Consider the following 12,996-nt stretch of genomic DNA (forward strand, 5'->3'; position numbering starts at 1 on the left):
TTGGTCAATTTCTTAAGCTTAGGACTTAGATTACCTATTGTAGACATGACCTAAAGTAGGAACCATAGACTTTTGCATAAGTGCATAATCATAAACATAAAGAAATTGAACAACAATTCGAGAAAAGAGCGATTAGAGCGATAAAGAAATTGATTGGTCCATAAATATATACTTAAGAAAATGGACCAATCAATTTCCTTATGCTTATGGTTATGCGCTTACGTAAAAGTCTGTGCTTCCCGCTTAATCAAAGTAACGTTATGAATGTTTTTAAACATTTGATTGACAAATCAGGATAAAAAGAATAAAGATTTATTTATCTGATTATTCAGTTGAACGCTTCAAAGCATCCTCAGCATTTCTCTGACCGCAGCCAATGATTCGTACGCTGTGAGACCAGTGAAAAATGTTCGTAACTGCGCAATTGGAAATGGAGTATTTACAACGCATTCTGGAATGGCCCTTAAGCCTATATTAGATTACGCATTAAAAATTGAAGATAGAAGATTAATGATGAAATTTAACTAATCGAAACAAAAAGAGATAAAAGTTTGTCCTGATTAGCAAAACTTCAATCTTTAATTTCAATTTTAATCTTCAATCTGTGTAGTTTGATACGAACATTAAGATCCTTGGTTTTGTAAAAATCTCTGCACAAAAATATAAAGAACAAAAAACAAATATTGATAATAATAATAAATATTACATATTAAGCTTGATACGGAAGTGCATACGAATCAAACAACGCGATTGGTCGAATCCTTTACAGTTACAGAAAGTATTTGTGTTCGACTTATCAAAACTACAAGATACAGAACATATTTAAATAAAATTTGGAAACTGCAGTAAAGTGCTCCTTTGTAGTTTTTTTAAAACAAACATTAGTTATGCTGACTGTACTCAATATAGCGAAAAAACTATCAACTGAATTTGTTCAAGAAAGTATTATATTATCATCTTTACTGTTTTTATAACATAAAAAAATAAAGAAAATATAAGTGTGTAAAAATAGTTTATAGCTTCTTTACTTCTTTATTCTTTTTGTTAGCGTTTTTAATTTTTTTTACTGTTGTCAAAATCACTAGATATAAACAATGTCGTCAAAAGTATACAGTGTCGTAGAAGTAGTTAATTCACAGTTTCAAGTTAATTTGACGACGTCGTTGAACTATTCAATTGACATATACAGGGTTGGGCAAAAGTCCGGAAACGGTCAAATATCTCGAAAAGGATCAACTATAGCGAAAAATTGTAAATAGCAAAGTTGTAGGGCTTAAAAAAATGTACCTAATGATGACTAAAAATTTTACTTTGAGTGGAGGACGAAGATCATATAAAAGTCAAATTGAATTTTTTAAATGGAACCCCCTATTTTTCATTGCATATTCTTGTAGCTTATCTCGAGAGCTTTCCAAAACACTATAATTAAGTACCTTTTTATTAAGTACTTTTTGAGTTATAAGGCTTGAAATAATTTTTTAATTTTACATAAACCATAAAATATCTAGTAAACCATTCATTTTTCGATTATCTTACCTTCATACTTTTATGTACAAAATAATGAGAGGAATCAATTGGTGTAAAGAAAACACATAGTTGTTTCTAAGAAAAAATATGTAATTTGCAATTAACAATTCCATATTTTTTCTTAAAAACAACTGTATGTTTTCTTTACACCAATTGATTCCTCTCATTATTTTGTACATAAAAGTATGAAGGTAAGATAATCGAAAAATGAATGGTTTACTAGATATTTTATGGTTTATGTAAAATTAAGAAATTATTTCAAGCCTTATAACTCAAAAAGTACTTAATAAAAAGGTACTTAATTATAGTGTTTTGGAAAGCTCTCGAGATAAGCTACAAGAATATGCAATGAAAAATAGGGGGTTCCATTTAAAAAATTCAATTTGACTTTTATATGATCTTCGTCCTCCACTCAAAGTAAAATTTTTAGTCATCATTAGGTACATTTTTTTAAGCCCTACAACTTTGCTATTTACAATTTTTCGCTATAGTTGATCCTTTTCGAGATATTTGACCGTTTCCGGACTTTTGCCCAACCCTGTATATACAGGGTGACCCATTTTAACTTAGGCAGCCAAATAACTCGAAAAATAAGCACACTACGAAAAAATGGTTAAAATCAAAATTTCGTCATTTCGAGGGGGACGTACAATGACGTTAAAATCAGCCCCCCCACCCCTCCCCCTGGGCGGTGAGGGGGGGCAAGTTTGAAATCTTAAATGGGAACCCCTATTTTTCATTGCATATTCTTGTAGCTTATTTCGAGAGCTTTCCAAAACACTATAATTAAATACCTTTTTATTAAGTACTTTTTGAGTTATAAGGCTTGAAATAATTTCTTAATTTTACATAAACCATAAAATATCTAGTAAACCATTCATTTTTCGATTATCTTACCTTCATACTTTTATGTACAAAATAATGAGAGGAATCAATTGGTGTAAAGAAAACATACAGTTGTTTTTAAGAAAAAATATGGAATTGTTAATTGCAAATTACATATTTTTTCTTAGAAACAACTATGTGTTTTCTTTACACCAATTGATTCCTCTCATTATTTTGTACATAAAAGTATGAAGGTAAGATAATCGAAAAATGAATGATTTACTAGATATTTTATGGTTTATGTAAAATTAAGAAATTATTTCAAGCCTTATAACTCAAAAAGTACTTAATAAAAAGGTACTTAATTATAGTGTTTTGGAAAGCTCTCGAGATAAGCTACAAGAATATGCAATGAAAAATAGGGGTTCCCATTTAAGATTTCAAACTTGCCCCCCTTCACCGCCCAGGGGGAGGGGTGGGGGGCTGATTTTAACGTCATTGTATGTCCCCTTCGAAATGACGAAATTTTGATTCTAACCATTTTTTCGTAGTGTGCTTATTTTTCGAGTTATTTGGCTGCCTAAGTTAAAATGGGTCACCCTGTATATATATATATATATATATATATATATATATATATATATATATAACATGTATCGTTTTCTTTTTAGATTATTTTCTTTTTTTGTTAGAGTATTCTTTAAATTAAAGTCCTGTAAATAAAACATTTAATAAACGACATGATTGAATTTGCAGATTGGAAAAAGAGCATAGAGAGAGAAAGAAAAGATGAAAGAAGAAAGGATGAAGAAGAAAATGAGATGAGTGTAGAAGAAGAGTCGACTAATGAAGACGAAGATAAAGAAAATGAAACAAAAGAGAAGGAAAAGAAGAAGAAAAGAGGAGGAACAAAATTAAAGGAAAGAAATAAAAAGTATGTATTTTTAAATATATACAAAAAGTTTTAAAATTATTTCTATTTTGTAAATTTAATTTAATTTTTTAATTGCTACGTTTGCTGTGTACATTACTTAACAAGAGTGAAAAGTGGAAGATGGAGAGGAAACTGGAGAAGAGACAGTACAGGAGACTGGAGAGGAGGATGGAAAGGTGGAAGATGGAGAGAAGGAAGAAGAGGATGGAGAGGACGAGGATCTGAATCTGGGCCAGTTTTCATTTTTAATTATTCATATTAAAATATTAAAAAATATATATAATAATATATAATAATATATACAATAATAATTATAATATTATATAAAATAATAATATTAATAAAATATCGTATTTCATATGAAATAGATTTTAATATTAATTATTTTTATTATAATAAATAATATCTTTCCTCTCTCTCTTTCCTATATTCTTCCCTATTCCTATTTCTCTTGCTTGGCATTGTACAAGGGCCTCATTATGTATAAATATTTCTACGTTACCTACATGGTATCGACATATTACCCATACGTTACCCACATGTCAAAATTCTCATGCAGTGCCTCACTGCTATAAATCGATGAAGTATAAGGCGTGAATAATGGCCTTGTAAGCGAGAAATGACAGCCCAATTTACATTGCGTCCCATTTCATAATTATTTGCTTTGTGCTAGTGTTGTGGTGTGCAATGTATAAAGGAAACGTAAAAATGGACGGATATTAAGCTGTATAAGGAATAAACTTTAGAAAGTAACATTTTCCTCTCCTTTCGACAGCTGTCAAATCGCGTGTTTTTTCGCATTTTCAAGGCTTCATTTCGGACTCAATTTACGGCTATTTATAAATTATGAAAGGAAAGGATTAGTATCTGTCCATTTTTACAGGTGTGCTGAAGAGATTTGTAGTCTTATTTCATTCAAATATGATTTTATTTAGATGTCAATCGCAATATAAATCAGGGTGTCCTTTCTCGCTTATGACGTCACGATTTAAAGATGGCCGCGGTGACTACCGGAGCCTTAAACGAGAACCACTTTGACACACGATAAGAAAATGAAAAATATAAATTTCACATCGCGTATAAAGCTACAAGAAAATATAAAGTATAGTTTTGTTTTTATAAAATAAAAAATAAATTATTATAATTACAAATAAACTACAATAAATATTTAGCTACCATTGATAGTTCGCGAATTTCTTAATTATCCAACGATGTTCCCACATCCTAATCAGAAGCACAATAAATTTAACAAGTATTAAATTTATGAATAAAGAATAATATAAAACTACAGAATAATATAGACCACCATCGTAATACTTTTTATTTAATTTATTTCCAGAATCATATAGACGTCACGATTTAAAGATGGCCGCGGTGGACTACCCGGAGCCTTAAACGAGAACCACTTGACACACGATAAGAAAATGAAAAATATAAATTTCACATCGCGTATAAAGCTACAAGAAAGTATAAAGTATAGTTTTGTTTTTATAAAATAAAAAATAAATTATTATAATTACAAATAAACTACAATAAATATTTAGCTACCATTGATAGTTCGCGAATTTCTTAATTATCCAACGATGTTCCCACATCCTAATCAGAAGCACAATAAATTTAACAAGTATTAAATTTATGAATAAAGAATAATATAAAACTACAGAATAAATATAGACCACCATCGTAATACTTTTTATTTAATGGTTATTTCCAGAATCATAAATAAAACATTTAATATCCATAAAAATAAAATATTCCTCTATATTCTAATTTCCATGTTGAATGATTTTACCATAAAACCCATTAGCGTTTATGTATTTTGAATTTCTTATACAGTTCGACAATAAATAATGGATTAGGAAAGGCTGAATCGGTAATTCCTAATGCTAAATTAAAATTGCACATTAATATTATTATTGTTTAATTATTTACTTATAAGAGAAATAATAAAATAATCACACATATACATATTTAACTGATTGTATTGTAGATATTATTTAATTTTTAAGAATAACAGTTTTTGTTACCTACCTTAACTAAAATTTTGTATTAGTACATTTTTGAGATAAAATAATATGTCAATAAAATGACTTCTTCTTAGAGGAAAAACTTTTCCTCATTATATAATATTCAATTATTCCCAATTAATTGTCGTTTCGATTTTTTACATCCAAATTATCATGTTCTTTTTGCATAAGAATACGCAATTCATCCTAAAATTATAAATTCTTTATTATCTATATTACACATATAAAAGCAAATTTTATTTATATTTAAACAAAAATAAAAATATCAAAACATGCAGATATTAATTCTATATGATGTCACGTCTAGCGACTCCTATATCGCGTGAAAATTTTTCTTTATTTTCTCATTATTCTCCATATTCAATAGGCGATGAGAAATATATATAAGAAACTAAGAGATATATTCTTATATGCAACCTATAATAAGGTGCGAATCTGAGAAAGATATATATATATATGTATAAATCGTCTACGTGAGATACCTTAAGCGAGAATCTTAAAAAAATGAAGATCGATTTGAAGGTATAAACTTTTAAACGTGTATTTCTTTTATTATATAGATTGTAGTCTTATTGTATCCGTTCGATATAGAAATGATATAAAATCGTATAAATTGCGTTCAAAAAAATTAAAAATCTAATTATGTAAAAACTATGATAAATGTCTATTATAAATTTTTAAAAAAGTTATTTATCGTATAAAAATAACATTAAACTCTTGAAGGTCGCCAGTAAATAAAATAAAAGAAGTAATTAAAAACGACCACACAGGCAAATTTTTTATTAAAGTGAATCACGACGTTTCGACCATGGTTTTGATCCTTTTCGAGTGAACTACAAAAAATTATTTCCAGAATTACACAAAAAAAGTAAATTACATTGAATTTGAAATAAAAAATGAGCGGCAAGTTAAATACATACAATAATTTAGTTAACTTTTCTATCGTGAAAAATAAGGAAATCACTTCGTCAAGATTATCATGTCAACCGTCTCCCATCAACACACAGAGAAAGACTAGACAACCTTTATTAGTCTATCATAAATATTGTTTAAATTTTCAGTCCTTTTGTAAGTTGATCGTGTTGTCAAACTTTTTTATAAAAAACATTTCGGCGATTTCTCTCTTTCTCACGTGTTTCACATTATGTAAAATAACCGGTAATGACCATCGAAGTCATGATTAAATTCAACTTTATGTTTACTGATAACAGAAAAATTACTTTCGTGCACTTTTATGTTGTTGCGATGTTCTTTTACACGAATGCTTACATGTCTTTTTGTTTGGTCAATGTATGACTTGTTACAATTTTTGCAGTCTAATTTGTAAACGACTTCCATCATGTTATTAGTAGGCAGCCTATCTTTACCACGTTTAATTAATGCGTTAAGTTTTTTAGGCACATTGTAAACGACATTAAGACCTACATTTTTAAAAACGCGGCCAATTTCACTACTCAAGCCCTCCACAAATGGCAAGGAAATGTACGAAGATGTAACTGCATTGTCGGATTCATTGTCCATATTCGCGTTATCATGGTGTTTTAAAAAATAGTCTTTTTTGTACATAACGGTTAATAATATGATTTGGAAAGCAATTGTTGGAAAGAATCTGCTTAACGATATCAATATTTTTGGAATGAAATCGAGTATCTGCCAATAAAATAGCGTGGTCAACAAGATTGTAAATGGTGTTCATTTTATATTGGAACGGATGTTTAGAATAAAAATTAGTATATCTATTGGAATAGGTGGGTTTCCTGTACCAATCAATAAAAAGACAACCATCCGATCGGATAACAATCGTGTCAAGAAAACTGATCAAGAATCAGACTCGGTTTCATGCGTAAATGATAAGCGTTGATGGTAATTATTAAAGGTCGATTTTATCGCTTCAACTTTTGAGCGTGGAACAATGGTAAAAATGTCATCAACATACTTATAATACATCGGAACATTAAAACTTAGTTGACTTAAGCAATGCGTTTCCAAGTCATCCATCGATATCTGCCAGAATAGGTGACAGGGGGGAACCCATAGGACTACCAAAAATTTGTTCGTAGAATTGTCCATTAAATGAAAAACTAGTGGAGTCCAGAACCGTTTCAATCGCGTATAAGAACTGAGATAAGTTGAATTTCTTGTTAGAGGCAATGTGATTCCAACGTTTAGTGACCGCACTTAAAACTAAATCTTTGGGAATATTAGTGAGCAATGCAGTAACATCGAGAAAAATCATTATTTCGTCATCCCTGATAAACTTATATTTTCAAAATGCTGGCAAACATCCATCCTTAATATGAGATTTAGGTTCCAAGATCGAAATCTTTAGTATATCGTGAATGTATTGCGCGATGTATTGCACGTTATATAACGGACTATCGATTAAAAATGTAGGTCTTAATATCGTTTACAATGTGCCTAAAAAACTTAACGCATTAATTAAACGTGGTAAAGATAGGCTGTTTACTAATAACATGACGGAAGTCGTTTACAAATTAGACTGCAAAAATTGTAACAAGTCATATATTGGCCAAACAAAAAGACATGTAAGCACTCGTGTAAAAGAACATCGCAACAACATAAAAGTGCACGAAAGTAATTTTTCTGTTATCAGTAAACATAAAGTTGAATTTCATGACTTCGATTGGTCATTACCGGTTATTTTACATAATGTGGAACACGTAAGAAAGAGAGAAATCGCCGAAATGTTTTTTATAAAAAAGTTTGACAACACGATCAATTTACAAAAGGACACTGAAAATTTAGACAATATTTATGATAGACTAATAAAGGTTGTCTAGTCTTTCTCTGTGTGTTGATGGAGACGGTTGACATGATAATTTTGACGAAGTGATTTCCTTATTTCTCACGATAGAATAGTTAACTAAATTATTGTATGTATTTAACTTGCCGCTCATTTTTTATTTCAAAATCAATGTAATTTATTTTTTTTGTGTAATTCTGGAAATAATTTTTTGTAGTTCACGCGAAAAGGAAAACCATAGTCGAAACATCGTGATTCACTTTGATAAAAAATTTGCCAGTGTGGTCGTTTTTAATTACTTCTTTTATTTATCGTAATTTATATAATACTTTACCTATATATATATATATATATATATATATATATATATATATATATATATATATATAGGTAAAGTATTATATAAATTACGATAAAGTATTATAAATATAACTATAATTAACTAAAATGTAAGACGCAATCTTGCAAGCATTGCATTTAGAAAATGAAACTGATATATATTCATAGAAAATTTTCTTTTGAAAGACTACTCAAACCTGTTTGCAAAAATCTTTTTCTTAAATCTTAGAATAGTTCAAAGAATTCGTTCCTAAAATTTCGATACATAATGCTACAGTTGCCACTCAATTTTAGAAACATAAAAAAACGCTTCTATAACAAGAAAAGAAGATTAGAAGATTAGACTAGTCTTAGAAGATTAGAAGTTTATAGATTAGATTTATTTCGATTCAATTCCAGCGTAAATTAAAGCGTAAATAGGACATAACTAGGACATAACTATGACAAATAATTATGACATACTATTAGATTAATTTAATTAAAAATAAAAATTTTAAATGCACATCAACATAAACAATATATATATAAATTTCTCTTAAAAATTTAAATATCGCCATATTTCTTTCTTATTCTAGCGAAGAAAATCAAACTCTAAGCAGCTATTTATTCTTGAGTTTTATCCCCTTTATTGTAAGAACTCATAATGTTCTGTAGAACGTCCTCAAAATCATTGGAATTGCTTGTTTCACGGAATCGGAGTTATCAGGACGTGACAGCAAAACAAAATAAGCCATAAAAATATAAATATAAAAATTTTACCCCCCAGCCAAGTTTATCTGCCAACAGTTGACAACCAGTGTCACAATCACCCAGCCAAGCTATATCGCGTCCTCCTTGCGCACTCTTGGTATCAAACATTAAACCTTGTCGTAGTCCTAAGAACCGTGATAAACGATCTTGCATACCTACTTTTTCATTGTTGATAAGCAGACGTGGACAAGTAGTTCGCACTCTTAAAAAAAAATAATTTTTAACATATTATATATATATATATATATATATATATATATATATATATATATATATAGGTATATGTTAAAGAATATTAATATGTTAAAGAAAAAAATGGTTAAAGACTTTTGGACTCGATTTTTAATCAGGAATAACGCTAAGGAATCAATTGGTGTAAAGAAAACATATAGTTATTTTTAAGAAAAAATATGTAATTGTTAATTGCAAATTATATATTTTTTTCTTCAAAACAACTATGTGTTTTCTTTACACCAATTGATTCCTCTCATTATTTTGTACATAAAAGTATTAAGGTAAGATAATCGAAAAATAAATATTTTACAAGATATTTTATGATTTATGTAAAATTAAGAAATGATTTTAAGCCTTATAACTCAAAAAGTACTTGAGAGAAAAATATTTTATTAAATATTTTACAAACAAGATATTTTATGATTTATGTAAAATTAAGAAATGATTTTAAGCCTTATAACTCAAAAAGTACTTGAGAGAAAAATATTTTATTATAGTGTTTTGGAAAGCCCTCGAGATAATCTACAAGAATATGCAATAAAAGGTGGAGAATTCCATTTCAAAAATTCAAGGTGACCTTGTTGTGACCTTGACGACGTCATCCAAGGTCAAATACATGTAAATAGACCTTTTTACACCCTACAACTTTTGTTTGAAACAATTTTTTGTAAAACTTCTATTTTTTGTGATATTTCGAGGTCCCGATTCTTTCGAACATTCCGTATGCCATAGCGATGTAATGACACGACCCCAGGCATTTGCAAAAAATGATTCTTATGGTGCCCTCGACAATCTCTCAAAAATTTGTCGGTTGAATTTCCGAACACCTTGTATACAAGGTGTCCCACACCACTCGTACACTCCTTTTAAAATGAAAATAAATGGCTTTTATCAAAAATCGCAAATAATTTTTAAGTAAATCGAGTATGCTCTATCAAATGGTAATATTTTCAACTTTTGATTCCGACCGGAAATACGTCATTCGGATCGGAAGTTGAATTTTTTAGGGTGGTACCTTTTATTACAGATTTGAATTGTACGTAAAAAAATAAGAAACTTTTCTATCAAACGTTTTTTCTGAAAGTGCCTCTATCAATCTTAAAATTGACCTTGAAAGTAACTGTGATGAAATAATGATTTCAAATGTTAAGATTGACAGAGGCACTTTCAGAGAAAACGTTAAATACAAAAGTTTCATATTCTTTCACGTACAATTCGAATCTATAATAAAAAGTACCATGTGTTCCCCTAAAAAATTCAACTTCCGATCTGGATGCCGTATTTTCGGTCGGAATCGAAAGTTGAAAATATCACCATTTGATAGAGCGTACCCGATTTATTTAAAAATTACTTAAAATTTACTTAAAAATTGTTCGCGATTTTTGATAAAAGTCATTCATTTTCATTTTGAAAGGGATGAACGGGTGATCTGGGACACCCTGTGTATATATATATATATATACAGGGTGACCCATTTTAATTTCCCCAGCCAAATATTTCGGAAAATAATAAAAAATCGAAAAAATGTTTCAGACAAAAGTTGTATGGTTTCTAGGGAGACATAAGATGGCACCATTGGTTTGACCTTGAAGAGTTATTTGAAGGTCACCTTCAATTTCTTAAATGGAACCTACATTTTCTCATTACATATTCTTGTAGCTTATCTCGAGAGCCTTCCAAAACACTATAATAAAATATTTTTTTATTGAGTACTTTTTGAGTTATGAGGCTTGAAATCATTTCTTAATTTAACATAAACCGTAATATATCTAGTAAAATATTCATTTTTCGATTATCTTGCCTTAATACTTTTATGTACAAAATAATGAGAGAAATCAATTGGTGTAAAAAAAACACATAGTTGTTTAAAAAAAATATGTAATTGTTAATTGCAAATTACATATTTTTTCTTAAAAATAACTATGTTTTCTTTACACCAATTGATTCCTCTCATTATTTTGTACATAAAAGTATTAAGGTAAGATAATCGAAAAATGAATATTTTACAAGATATTTTATGGTTTATGTAAAATTCAGAAATAATTTCAAGCCTCATAATTCGGAAAGTACTTAATGAAAACTAACTTAATTATAGTGTTTTGGAAAGCTCTCGAGATAAGCTACAAGAATATGTAATAAAAAATAGGAGGTGCCATTTGAAAAGATTGAGGTGACCTTCATGTGACCTTCAAATAACTCTTCAAGGTCAAACCAATGGTGCATCTTATGTCCCCCTAGAAACCATACAACTTTTGTCTGAAACATTTTTTCGATTTTTCATTATTTTCCGAAATATTTGGCTGGGAAAATTAAAATGGGTCACCCTGTATATATATATATATATATATATATATATATATATATATATATACCGTGACCCATTTTAATCATATATATATATATATATATATATATATATACACGTACACAGGGTGTCCCATTTTAAAAGTTCCACTCTCATAATTTTTTAAATTTTGATTATAGAAAAAAATGTTTCACACAAGAATTATATGGCTTGAAGGGGGACATAAGATGGTGTCATTAGTTTGACATTGAAGAGAGTCACCTGAAGGTCACATCCAACTTTTTAAATGGGACACCCTATATGCTTTTATATGTTCTTATAGTTCATCTCGAGAACTTTCCAAAACACTATTAAGTTATAATTAAGTTAATAATTAAGTTAGTTTTCATTAAGTACTTTCCGAGTCAAGCTTGAAATCATTTCTTAATTTTACATAAACCGTAATATATCTAGTAAAATATTCATTTTTCGATTATCTTGCTTTAATACTTTTATGTACAAAATAATGAAAGGAATCAATTGGTGTAAAAAAAAAACACATAATTGTTTCGAAGAAAAAATATGTAATTGTTAATTGCAAATTACATATTTTTTCTTAAAAATAACTGTGTTTTCTTTACACCAATTGATTCCTCCCATTATTTTATACATAAAAGTATTAAGGCAAGATAATCGAAAAATGAATATTTTACTAGATATATTACGGTTTATGTAAAATTAAGGAATGATTTCAATTCTCATAACTCGGAAAATACTTAATGAAAACTAATTATAGTGTTTGGAAAGCTCTCGAGATGAACTATAAGAACATGTAAAAGCATATAGGATGTCGCATTTAAAAAGTTGGATATGACCTTCACGTGACCTTCAGGTGACTCTTCAATGTCAAACTAATGACACATCTTATGTCCCCCTTCAAGCCATATAACTTTTGACTGAAACATATTTTTCTACAATTAAAATTAAAAAAGTTATGAGGGTGGAACTTTTAAAATAGGACACCCTGTGTGTGTGTGTATATATATGCATATATGTATATATGTATATATATATATATATATATATATATATATATAATAGTTTTTCATAACTGGCACATGTAGCTTGCGCTTACTTTTTTACTTCCTTTTAAAAAAGATAAATGTTTAAGCATTATGTACGCTATACCTATGTCGTGCTTAAGCCGCACAATGCAATAATAGCATCTCCTATCTTCATACATATTTATTCCACACTATAAAATTACCACAAGTTAAACATTTTTAATTATATTCATGTATAATGTATGATG

At 28.7% G+C, this 12,996-nt stretch overlaps 1 protein-coding gene across 3 annotated transcripts in view; it reads right to left on the reverse strand.

Annotated features, from left to right (window-relative positions):
- Positions 1 to 5,017: 5,017 nt before the first annotated feature.
- The window catches only part of LOC105257885 (NAD-dependent protein deacetylase sirtuin-2), a 16,890-nt gene continuing 8,911 nt past the window's right edge, over positions 5,018 to 12,996 (reverse strand). For 2 of the 3 annotated variants that reach the window (XM_025410910.1, XM_025410911.1), the window contains exons 6-7: positions 9,176 to 9,368; positions 5,277 to 5,499 (exon numbers count right to left, since the gene is read on the reverse strand). In XM_025410910.1, coding sequence (XP_025266695.1) covers positions 5,431 to 5,499; positions 9,176 to 9,368 — 262 coding nt within the window. In that variant the 3' untranslated portion in view covers positions 5,277 to 5,430. Of the gene's footprint in view, positions 5,173 to 5,276; positions 5,500 to 9,175; positions 9,369 to 12,996 lie in introns of those variants that run through there. The other variant, XR_003123136.1, reaches the window with a different exon arrangement.

Source organism: Camponotus floridanus, unplaced genomic scaffold (assembly GCF_003227725.1).
Source record: "Camponotus floridanus strain SB8 unplaced genomic scaffold, Cflo_v7.5 scaffold104, whole genome shotgun sequence".
In the NCBI taxonomy this organism is placed as follows: Eukaryota; Metazoa; Arthropoda; class Insecta; order Hymenoptera; family Formicidae; genus Camponotus; species Camponotus floridanus.